Source organism: Oncorhynchus tshawytscha, linkage group LG18 (genome assembly GCF_018296145.1).
Source record: "Oncorhynchus tshawytscha isolate Ot180627B linkage group LG18, Otsh_v2.0, whole genome shotgun sequence".
NCBI lineage: Eukaryota > Metazoa > Chordata > Actinopteri > Salmoniformes > Salmonidae > Oncorhynchus > Oncorhynchus tshawytscha.
The window spans coordinates 3,786,803-3,799,602 of NC_056446.1; the positions used below are offsets into that span (position 1 = coordinate 3,786,803).

General features: G+C 39.5%; 1 protein-coding gene across 1 annotated transcript; it reads left to right on the forward strand.

Moving 5' to 3' along the window:
* Nucleotides 1–1,373: 1,373 nt before the first annotated feature.
* Nucleotides 1,374–8,628, forward strand: LOC112223769 (zinc finger protein 664-like). The gene is made up of 2 exons (XM_024386964.2): nucleotides 1,374–1,964; nucleotides 6,145–8,628. The coding sequence occupies exons 1-2, from the start codon at nucleotides 1,601–1,603 to the stop codon at nucleotides 7,026–7,028; spliced, it is 1,248 nt and encodes a 415-aa protein (XP_024242732.2). The 5' UTR covers nucleotides 1,374–1,600; the 3' UTR covers nucleotides 7,029–8,628.
* Nucleotides 8,629–12,800: the final 4,172 nt, after the last annotated feature.

A 12,800-nucleotide genomic window follows, 5' to 3' on the forward strand; every position in this document is an offset into this window, starting at 1 on the left:
ATCTACATGATGTATTGTTACACCATGTAGGAGCAGTATAGACCTAGTCTGTCCATTATTTACATCTATATGATGCACTGTTACACCATGTAGGAGCAGTATAGACCTAGTCTGTTCATTATATACATCTACATGATGTATTGTTACACCTTATAGGAGCAGTATAGACCTAGTTTGTTCATTATATACATCTACATGATGTATTGTTACACCATGTATGAGCAGTATAGACCTAGTCTGTTCATTATTTACATCTATATGATGCATTGTTACACCATGTAGGAGCAGTCCATTATATACATCTACATGATGTAGTCTATCCATTATATACATCTACATGATGTATTGTTACACCATGTAGGAGCAGTATAGACCTAGTCTGTTCATTATATACATCTATATGATGTATTGTTACACCATGTAGGAGCAGTATAGACCTAGTCTGTTCATTATTTACATCTATATGATATATTGTTACACCATGTAGGAGCAGTATAGACCTAGTCTGTCCATTATATACATCTACATGATGTATTGTTACAGCAAAAAAAAAAGGAAATTATATTATTTTGTACGGATACAATTGCTCAGAGAAAGAGATTTAGTTTAACATGTAATTCTCAAAAGGTAGGGGTCTGAATTATTGCCACCCTTGTTTTCAATACTCCAGCACCCTCCCCTTGGGAGGATAACTACACTGACATGTTTTATGAGATTAGAGAACACATTGGGTGGGATCTTAGACCGTTCCTCCATACAGAATCTCTGGTTTATTTTTTCTGCGCTTGTGGACTTCCCTGTTCATTTCAAACCACAGGTTTTCAATGGGGTTATAGTCTGAAGACTGAGATGGCCATTGAAAATGTTGATTTTGTGCCCAATTAACAATTTCTTTGTGAATGTTGATGTGTCTTGCTTGAAGATCCACTTATGGCCAAGTTTCAGCCTCCTAGCAGAGAGGTAACCAGGTTTTGGGCTAAAATATCCTGGTAGTGGGTGAAGTTCATTTATCTATTTTATACATACATTTTTAATCATCTTTATCAAGGGTATCAATAACTAGGTGCTTATTTTGATATCTAGTTATTTGACTGAATCAGAAATACAGATGTGGAGTAGATGTAGAGTTTGTTTTAAATTATCATAACTAATCAAACAACACTTGTTGCTCTTTGTACGTGTTGATATAATATTCATATTTAATAGAGAGAAAAAAACGTTTCCCGAAACTGCTTTATAATATTATAATTCAATGAAGAAGAAAAAAAAGTTTTCCCTCCTCAACTGCGTTAACTCCCTCCAGACAGCAGATGGCGATATGTTTCTTTCAGGAGATGTTTCTAGTGTGACGTATAATCTAGTGGACGGAACGCTTCTTCAACAACTGCAGCCACCGCGGTAGCTCGCTAGCCAACAAAGTCGGAACAGTCAAGTTCTTTAGACAATTTCGTGGTTCATTTTCCACAATGATTTAAACATACTTATGTGGAAACAACTAGCTACCCCATTTAATGTAATATTTAAGTTGTAAGTCAACTAGCTGGCTGGTTAAGTTAGCACTAGTCTAGTCGCTAATGCTAACTAGGTAACATCCCCGAACATGAGTTCATTAAGCTACTCTCCTCCTGCTAAGGAAGAGAGGATCTGCTGGACCGAGAAAGAAGTTCTCGTGAAAGAGGAGGAAGAAGAAGAGGCTGTTACAATACAGAAACAAGTAGAGGGTGAGGCTGTTACAGTGAAAGAAGAAGAGAAAGACGTTACAGAGAAAGACGCCTTCAGAGTGAAAGAGGAAGGGGCTGTTATTGTGAAAGAAAAGGAGGAAGATGCAGTTTTGGGAGTGGAGGATGGAGTGAAAGAAGATGAAGACGTTTTTGGAATAAAGGATGAAGAGGGGGAGATTACTGTCACATTAGAGGAGGACGAAGAAGAGAACACTGGAGAACTGATTAACACCAGTAAATACAGTGAGTACTATCTTAAAACAGGGACATTGATCTGATTAACACCAGTAAATACAGTGAGTACTATCAGGGACACAAACTCTGCAGTTGTTGAACTAATGTGTGATTTTTAAAGGGGCATTCCACACTTGAATATGTTTTTGTACTGTCAGAAATTGTTCATGACGTCCTCCAGTGATTTTTAACTTTTCCTGTTGAAAAGTGATATATAAATACAGTAAAGTATAAACACACTAAAGGGAAACAAATAAATGTTTTGAGCAAAATAGTGTTTCTTTTAGACAACTGCAAACTTGAAGGAGTGAGTGATGTCATAGTAAGGCCTTCAAGGAGTTGGCTTAATGGGAAATCGTGATGTCATCCAATAGGCGACAGATCTTAATGTGAATATTCATTATTCTTTTTAAAATCCTAACTGTTCTGTCAAGTTAGTTGTTGATCATTACTAGAAAGCTATTTTCAAGTCTTGCCATAGACTTTCAAGACGATTTATGTCCAAACTGTAACTGGTTTAGGTTATTGTCCTGTTAGTACAGTTTTTTTTGTATTCAGATCTCTGAAATGCTCTCTAACTACGTAACATTTAGTGTCTCCTTATGTTAAGCTGGGAAAACAGTTTTCATGGGCACAGAAATCCTAAATCATTTCAGAGTTCGCAAAATTAAATGGTTCTAACCGAGAGTCACCGTAACTGTATTCACAACACCCAAATGGATACTGTCATCAACGCGGGTCTTCAATAATTAGACATTCTTAATACTGTAGCTACAGTGGGGAGTATGATACACTGCCGATTTTGCAGGTTTTCCTACTTACAAAGCATGTAGAGGTCTGTAATTGTTGTCATAGGCACACTTCAGCTGTGAGAGACAAAACACAAATCCAGAAAATCACATTGTATGATTTTTAAGTAATTCATTTGCATTTTATTGCATGACATAAGTATTTGATCACCTACCAACCCGTAGGAATTCTGGCTCTCACAGACCTGTTAGTCTTTCTTTAAGAAGCCCTCCTGTTCTCCACTCATTACCTATATTAACTGCACCTGTTTGAAATCTTTACCTGTATAAAAGACACCTGTCCACACACTCAATCAAACAGACTCCAACCTCTCCACAATGGCCAAGACCAGAGAGCTGTGTAAGGACATCAGGGTTAAAATTGTAGACCTACACAAGGCTGAGATGGGCTACAAGCAGCTTGGTCAGAAGGCAACAACTGTTGGCGCAATTATTAGAAAATGGAAGAAGTTCAAGATGAAGGTCAATCACCCACGGTCTGAGGCTCCATGCAAGATCTCAACTCGTGGGGCATCAATGATCATGAGGAAGGTGAGGGATCAGCCCGGAACTACACGGCAGTACCTGGTCAATGACCTGAAGAGAGCTGGGACCACAGTCTCAAAGAAAATCATTAGTAACACACTACGCCGTCATGGATTAAAATCCTGCAGCGCACGCAAGGTCCCCCTGCTCAAGCCAGCGCATGTCCAGGCCCGTCTGAAGTTTGCCAATGACTATCTGGATAATCCAGAGGAGGGATGGGAGAAGGTCATGTGGTCTGATGAGACAAAAAATTGAGCTTTTTGGTCTAAACTCCACTCGCCGTGTTTGGAGGAAAAATAAGGATGAGTACAACCCCAAGAACACCATCCCAACCGTGAAGCATGGAGGTGGAAATATCATTCATTGGGGATGCTTTTCTGCAAAGGGGACAGGACAACTGCACCGTATTGAGGGGAGGATGGATGGGGCCATGTATCGTGAGATCTTGGCCAACAACCTCCTTCCTTCAGTAAGAGCATTGAAGATGGGTCGTGGCTGGGTCTTCCAGCATGACAACGACCCAAAACACACAGCTCGAAGTGGCTCCGTAAGATGCATCTCAAGGTCCTAGAGTGGCCTAGCCAGTCTCCAGACCTGATCCCAATAGAGAATCTTTGAAGAGAGCTGAAAGTCCGTATTGCCCAGCGACAGCCCCGAAACCTGAAAGATCTGGAGAAGGTCTGTATGGAGGAGTGGGCCAAAATCCCTGCTGCAGTGTGTGCGAACCTGGTCAAGAACTACAGGAAATGTATAATCTCTGTAATTGCAAACAAATGTTTCTGTACCAATTATTAAGTTCTGCTTTTCTGATGTATCAAATACTTATGTCATGCAATAAAATGCAAATTAATTACTTAAATCATGCAATGTGATTTTTTTTTTTTCTGGATTTTTGTTTTAGATTCCGTCTCTCACAGTTGAAGTGTGCCTATGATGAAAATTACAGACCTGCACAATTGGCAGTGTATCAAATACTTGTTCTCCCCACTGTATGTAGCTAGTCATATGTTCAACTATCATCAGCTGATCCAGGAAATCATTTTCTGAATGCCAGTTGAATGACAAACATCATGACATGGAACAACAACCAAAGTGCTTCTTCATTCATTACTCTGTTAAAGACAGTTATGCCGTGCTCCATGTTGGATCCAACATCCCCAACAAATTGATGTTTATAACGTGTTATTGTCTGCTTGATTTACAGTAGGGTCTCGTTAGTCTGTTTGGACACGGAGATACCTAGCTCATAATGTGTAGAGAACTGTTCCTTGATGGATAGGCTATATTTATTGTATTTTTATTTAACCTTTATTTAACCAGGTAAGCTATTTGAGAACAAGTTCTCATTTACAACTGCGACCTGGCCAAGATAAAGGAAAGCAGTGCAACAGAAACAACAACACAGAGTTACACATGGAATTAACAAGTGTACAGTCAATAACACAATAGAAAAGAAAGAAAGTCTATATACAGTGTGTGCAAATGGCATGAGGAGGTATGGCAATAAATAGGCCATAGTAGCAAAGTAATTACAATTTAGCAGATTAACACTGGAGTGATAGATGAGCAGATGATGATGAGCAGATGATGGTGTGTAAGTAGTGCTACTCGTGTGCAAAAGAGCAGCAAAGTAAATAAAAACAATATGGGGATGAGGTAGGTAGATTGGGTGGGCTATTTACAGATGGACTATGTACAGCTGCAGTGATCGGTAGCTGCTCAGATAGCAGATGTTTAAAGTTAGTGAGGGAAATGTAAGTCTCCAGGACTATAGAACCACACACATAGCTATTTTCCTTAATTCAGGACATTTAGAATGACAACACATTACAGAGTAGTTTAGTGGGATTATTCACAAAATTATCTGGTGATCAGGTTATGAAATGTCATGACAAAGACATTTTAGTTTCCATGTTTCACCTGAAATATTAAATGATTTATAGTCCTGTTGTTAGGTGAAGTTATGGGTTCTACAGTAGGTCTATGTTGCTGTTAGGTGAAGTTATGGTCCAATTTGGCAAACACTTAGTGGACAAACCCTTATTGTCAGGCTTTTGGCAAAGCTAGCCAAATTGCATTTTAAGTGTTTAAAAAAGAAGTATAAAGCAGTTGATTTGCAACAATAACACAAACATTATATTAAGCAGGACATTCAAACGAGCCTTGCAATTCTAATCCAAAAGTAATGTGAAATGCACTCATAAGCAACCTGGAAATTTTGCTGTCAGCCTATGAGAACTCCAGTGAGTTTTCCCCCACGGTGGTGAATTAGTGAATAGACACAGAGCTTAATGTGAGCTTACTTGAGTAGCACTCCTGATCTTGCGATAATAGGGAGCTGTAATATTCAGAATACATTGTGGAAACTAAAGTCTTTGCTCAACATTTTTGCTCCATGCACATATACTACATCCGTAACTAGTGGTTTCCTCATCACCAGATATACTACATCCATAACTAGTGGTTTCCTCATTACCAGATATACTACATCCATAACTAGTGGTTTCCTCATTACCATGGAGGAGTTTCTGCAATCAAATTGTGTGTGCATCGCCCCTGTGCCGCAATTTTACCCAACACAGAAATGGGCCTGTATTGGAGACCAAAAGTCATCTGGCACACTGCTTAGGATTTCAAAAACTTTAATAACTTATTTCTGGTTACTACTAATGTGAAAACAATACTAAATATAACTATTGTTGCTATCTTGACAGTCTTGTCAAATAATTTAACAGACGTCAATTGTTATACAACTTCATGGGTATGCTCTGGGCATCATCTTTTACCTCAAATAAACAGTGGATTTCTGCTGTTGTGGGACTTTATCCATCTGTCTGACTTTGTCATTCACACAGGAGAGAGACGGGACTATCGTGGATCCTCTGGGGATCCTCAACAATATCATGATGCTGATGAGGCAGAGAGTCTCTCCAGATCAGAACTCTGCAAGAAACACCAGCAGAGATTTATAGGGAAGAAATCTCACTGCTGCTCTGACTGTGGGAAAAGATTCAACTCTTCATCAGACCTTAAAATACATCAACGAATTCACACTGGAGAAAAACCTTATGGCTGTGATCACTGTGGCAAGTGTTTTACTACATCTAGCTATGTAACTATACACCAGAGAACACACACAGGAGAGAAACCATATGTCTGTAGTCAATGTGGGAAGAGTTTTATACGGCTACAAACCCTGAAAGCACACCATAGAATACATACTGGAGAAAAACCTTTTGGCTGTGATCACTGTGAGAAGAGTTTTTCTACATCTAGCTATCAAATTATACACCAGAGAACACACACAGGAGAGAAACCATATAGCTGTAGTCAATGTGGGAAGTGTTTTACACACATCAAAAGCCTGATAGTACACCAGCGGACACACACAGGAGAGAAACCTTATAGCTGTAATCAATGTGGGAAGAGTTTTTCCACATCTAGCTATGTAACTATACACCAGAGAACACACACAGGAGAGAAACCATATAGCTGTAATCAATGTGGGAAGAGTTTTACTCAGCTAAACAGCCTGATAGTACACCAGCGGACACACACTGGAGAGAAACCTTTTAACTGTGATCAATGTGGGAAGAGTTTTGCTACATCTAGCTGTCTGACGACACACCAGAGAACACACACAGGAGAGAAATCTCTTAGCTGTAATCAATGTGGGAAGAGATACTCTGATAAAAGATCACTGATTAAACATCAGAAAATACATGGAGTTGTTTCATGATATCAATGAAATGATGTCTCAATGTAGAACCTAAACGTTTGCCCCCTGTTCTATTTATGTCAGCATGATATGGATATTCGGAACAAATCCAGGCTCTGAATTGATAAAGTACTATTTATAAGCTTTAACAAAAACTGACTAACTGACTAAAAAATTAGTTGTGTTACACTTACCACGTTGGTGACCCACTTGAATTAAAATGCAACACTTCAAAATGTAGCGAGCTGTTTTCTACAAATTGTCCTCTAACCAATGCTGTACACATTATTCTCAGATTCCGTGTGGTTTTTAAACTCTTAACTCATCGATATCATGTTGAAATCAATTATGACTGATAAGTGTTGCGTTCCTTTGTTTAGCGACCCCTACATTTAAATGCATCACTCCAAAATGTAGCTGACTGTCTTATGCAGGTTGTCCTTTAACTAGTGAGGTGAAAGATTTCTCCTTCCATTTGTTTTTTTTAGTTGTGTTAATTTCAACATCAGGTACAACCTGATTTCCCCCCTAATTGATATCAGTGATGTATTGCTACTTGTCAAAACAACAGTGTTTCTGGTGCTTGTGCAGTTAAAAATAAAGAGTAATATGATTATTGTGGCAGATGTTTGTGTATATAGCACATGTTATGTTTTCAATATATCACAAACTGTTTCTGCATATTGGTTATTGATTTGGACATGTTAAAACTGTGTTTTGTCATTGGGGCTGTCCCACCTAGCAAAATATAATTGAAAATATGTTGAAAGAAGACCAATTGGTTGAAAGATGTATTTTCTGGTTGTTTTTTCAATTACTTGATATTTCATATTTACAATTGAATAATCATAATTATTTATGCAATCAACTGACCATTTTTGGGTACAATTATATTGACATTGTTGCCCTACTTTTATAATATCAGGGTTCATTCTCACATGTGCCAACCCAAATGTACTAGAGCATGACATTGGGGACTGGGCCCTGATCCAACAACATGTCTATCTAGTGAACCCTGAAAAGAGAGAGAGAAGCTCCGCAGTGAGGTGGAAAGTTACTACGGATATTGCAGGAGTTTCCTCTTGAAATCAGACATGTCTGTTGTAAGGACAACTTGGTTGCTGATTGTCTAAAGGGTGGGCAGTCAAAAAGGGTTGTGTTTTGCGTTTAGCCATTGCGTTGCCATGGATCCCAATTGATTTTGACTGCACGTTATTTTGACAGAGTTCTAGAAGCTAGTGAGTTTTAGGAAGATGAGAGTTCTAGAAGCTAGTGAGTTTTAGGAACACGAGAGTTCTAGAAGCTAGTGAGTTTTAGGAACACGAGAGTTCTAGAAGCTAGTGAGTTTTAGGAACACGAGAGTTCTAGAAGCTAGTGAGTTTTTCAAAACTTGTGAGTTTCAGAAAGAAAAAGGAGAAAAAATATATATATTTAAAATGTGTTTTTGCTTGTTTTTAATTGTTGCCTTCCAGTAGACACCATGTTTTATATTGGTGAAGCATTGTAGTTGATTATAATGTGAAATGGAAGTTGTTTTCTGTTGGTGGTGAGCAAACATTTCCAACAAAAATATAGGATATATTTGTTGTCTTAAGGGGGGGAAGGTGTTACAGGCTTTGGTTTTTCCATTTATGTTTTGAGGTTGGACTTTCGCACATAGGAAAAGGGGATACCTAGTCAGAATGCATTCAACTGAAATGTGTCTTCGGTGCATTGATTGGTTTCACCTCGTTAGTCAGTATGTGTTACACCTGTGCTGGCTTGTCCATCTCAATTAGTGGGAAGGTGTTTCACCTGAGCTGGTCCAGGTTCTATGTAAGAGTGTCTGGCCCAGTGCTCCAGTTGTCTTGATAGAAGTGGAGAGGCAACATCTTTAGTTGCGCTACCTTTTTGGTTTGCTTCCTGTCTTTAAGTGGTGTGGGTTTTTCTTTTGTATGCCTCTTCTTGGGCAGATTTAGTGGGTCTCATGGTGGGTGTCTTTTAGGTCCCAGTTGTTGTTACTAGTCAACTTTCAGTGGACACCCCATAGTGTCTTTCAGAACCCCTCCAAAAACCCCACCTGTTTAGTTGTTAGTGACTCTTTGTTAGTTCCCTTTTCTGTTTGAGCAACAATTTAGATTTGTTTTACGGGGAACGTAAAAACAATGTAGTAAAACAAGCTTATATTTTGGGTTGGATATTGCATAATTTTTATTTTTTTGAATCAATGACATTTCCTTAGAATGTATATTAGTCTTTCAGTTGTTAGTCTTCTGTTTTTTTATCCTCATGTTTGTTGTGTACTAAATATTGTTTATTTTCATTGTTTTTCTCCTGTGATCGCGTTCCATCCATGTCTGAAATGTGCTGTATAAATAAAGCTTGATTTGAACAAACAAATGAACCCAATGACTGACCAATCAAGACTCTTGCCAAACCAATGAACAAATATGTGTAAAAGCAACACATTTCTTGGTCCATCTTAATATGAAAAACTATCACTTTTCAAGCCTGCTGAAGGCGTGGTGGAGTGGTAAACACCACCCCCGGCTCTACCAGGGGCTTGATGTGGTCTCCCACAGCTCTGCTTATGTCATGTTCTGTGGCCTTGCTGTTCCATTTCTTGACTGCCCCTGAAACACATTTAGTCATATTATATAAATAATTTAGGGCCGGTTTCACATACAAGGCTTAAGCTTAGTCCCAGGCCAAAATGCTTGTTTGAGCTGTCTTAACTCAAAGCAACTTACACAGACTTACCTTAAAATAGTGGTATATGTTGCCTGTTCTGGACTAAACATAGCCGATTGTAAGTGGGCAGATTAGAGCTACTTTAGGTCTAAATGGAAGTTTAAGTTAATCTTTCAAAGAGGCAGGTTTAACTTCTGCTTCGCGCTGTTTGTGAGGGAGCAAGGACTATTTGCAATGTCTAAATGAAGGCCAACTTGCACTACAGAGTCCAGCCAGACCAGTACTTGTGGATAGGAGTAATCCATTAAATTACTTTGAGACCACTTTCGTATGTACAAAGAAAATGCATTGGAGATAATATCTCTGCTTGAGCCTAGACTTTCCTCTCTGTCTCAAAGAGGAAGGCTTTTACCCAATTCTCTCGAAGTTCTGATCACTTTGAGGTTTTTGGCATCTGGAGTCTTTTATCGTGAAACTGGCTATTTGTGTGGTGCCAGTGAAGCAACTGTGTGTTTAATCGTTCACAAAGTCTGCAGGGCCATTTGTGATCTGAGGAGTCTTTACATCAAGTTTCCTGATGCTGCTGGCCAAGCCAGCTATAAGTGCAATTCTATGAATATGGGCAGTTCCCAGGAGTGATTGGCTGGTTAGATGGATGTCATGTTCTCATCAAGTGTCCATCAACTCCTGATGCTGAGGAACACCGTAACCATAACAGCTGGTTTTCCATCAACTCCTGATGCTGAGGAGTACTGCAACCATAACAACTGGTTTTCCGTCAACTGATGCTGAGGAGTAACGTAACCATAACAACTGGTTTACCATCAACTCCTGATGCCGAGGAGTACCGTAAACATAACAACTGGTTTTCCATCAACTCCTGATGCTGAGGAGTACCGTAACCATAACAACTGGTTTTCCATCAATGTTCAGGGTGGATGCACTCCTCATTTAGAGTTCTCAAACATTGTTGCCCGTTGGAAAGGTGCAACTCAGGATGGAAGGATTTCCCTCAACTCTTCTTTGGTCTCAGTTTCAGAGAGGACAACATAGTGGACTACTACTTGGTGACAGTGGATATTAGGGTGAGAAACATGGTCTACTAATAGTTACATAGTAACATGGTCTACTAATAGTTACTATATATTAATATGGTCTACTAATAGTTACTACATAGCAACATGATCTACTAATAGTTACTATATAGTAACATGGTCTACTAATAGTTACTACATAGTAACATGGTCTACTAATAGTTACTACATAGTAACATGGTCTACTAATAGTTACTACATAGTAACATGGTCTACTAATAGTTACTATATATTAATATGGCCTACTAATAGTTACTACATAGCAACATGGTCTACTAATAGTTACTACATAGTAATCTGGTCAGAGTAACTTTTTATTCACTCCAGACATAAATCCCACAACCGCTGAGCAGCAAAGATACAACAGAGCTCATATCCACATGAGAGGGATGGTCGAGCGTATGTTTGGAGTATGGAAAAATAGATGTGCCCATGACTGAGGCAGATGTATCCGTGGCTGAGGCAGATGTGCTCATGACTGAGGCAGATGTGTCCATGGCTGAGGCAGATGTCCACATGACTGAGATAGATATGGCTGTGGCTGAGGCAGATGTACCCATGTCTGAGTCAGATGTATCTGTGGCTGAGGCAGATGTGCTCATGACTGAGGCAGATGTGTCCATGACTGAGGCAGGCAATGATCAACGAGGACTTGCACATGGAGTTGCTTCACATTGCAGCACTTCAGCTAGATGAGATGCATTTAAATATGGAATGTATTCATGATGGCTTATTTTTGCTTTGATAATGTTTGTTCGGTACAAAATTCAAATAGTGTGTAGCAAAATTAAACAAGTGACTAAACCAAGGCTGGTTTAAAATGTAGTTTGTGGTGATTAAAATACTCTCTCTCATGAATATCCAAATGACAAAACATTTATTTTTGAACATATCATATTGTTCACCATGGCTGGTAATCACTATTGTCTCATTACTGTCTCTTTGTTGGATCATACCTCTCTTCCAACTTCATATCCAATTCAACCTGTAGAATTCTCATGTTCTTCCTTCAGATATTTAATTTTATGCTCATTAAATTCTCTGTTTAACTTTTCATGCATGGTCATCTTCCTTGTTCTCTGCTGAAAGGTGGTGGCAGCATCTTCTCTCAGGGATGTTATAGCAGATGTGGAGGGAACACACTCACTGTGTACTTGCTCTTCCAACCTGTTCACATTACACACTCACTGTGTGAGGTCGGTCATCATCCGGCGTACCATCCAGAGGTCGGTCATCGTTCGGCGTACCATCCAGAGGTCGGTCATCGTCCGGCGTACCATCCAAAGGTTTAGTTATTACAATAGGTGTCTGCTTACCTTTTTTAGTTGACCAGTCAGGATTTTCTGAGGCACAACGTCCGACAACAGTACTGGCCAATCGGCTGGCACACCAGCGTCCAGCGAAGTCCTTCACCAGATCACGTCGGGGCCACCATGTTAAGGGTTGCGTTAATTCGAATCTGCTATCAGAACAAGTATGACACTGAGTCACCGCTTTCGGGAAAAAGATTTCCGAACACCCTCCTGTATTTGAGCTCCTTGATGTGGGGGCTGTTGATGGAGAGCGGCATGCAGACAGCTAGATGCTCTCCCTACATTCTGTTCCGTAAGTCTGTTTTGACCTGCAATAATAGAGATAATAAGACAAGGGAGAGGGACAAAGAGGATCTACTTTCACCTCCGAACTTCCGGTCTAGGCTGTCCTGGAGGCCAACAAGATGAGGATAATTACAGCCATTACATTAAAAGCGAAACGTACCTAGATTCAATAACATTTATGAATTGGTTTGAAACCTTTGTTTTCAACCCTTCTCAAAGTTGGTGCCTTGATGGATTTGTTAAAAATTGTTTATCATGAAACACTTCTTGCCTTTCCTTGTATTTATGGCAGTGTAGTTCCCTTAAGGGTCAGTCAACTTTGGTACAACATACTATGGGGAGTTGTGACTTCGTTGAAGGATCTAAAATCACACCTGAAAAGGCCAATGAAATCCTATCCTGGCTGGAAGCCCTGCCTTCCACAGGTGATG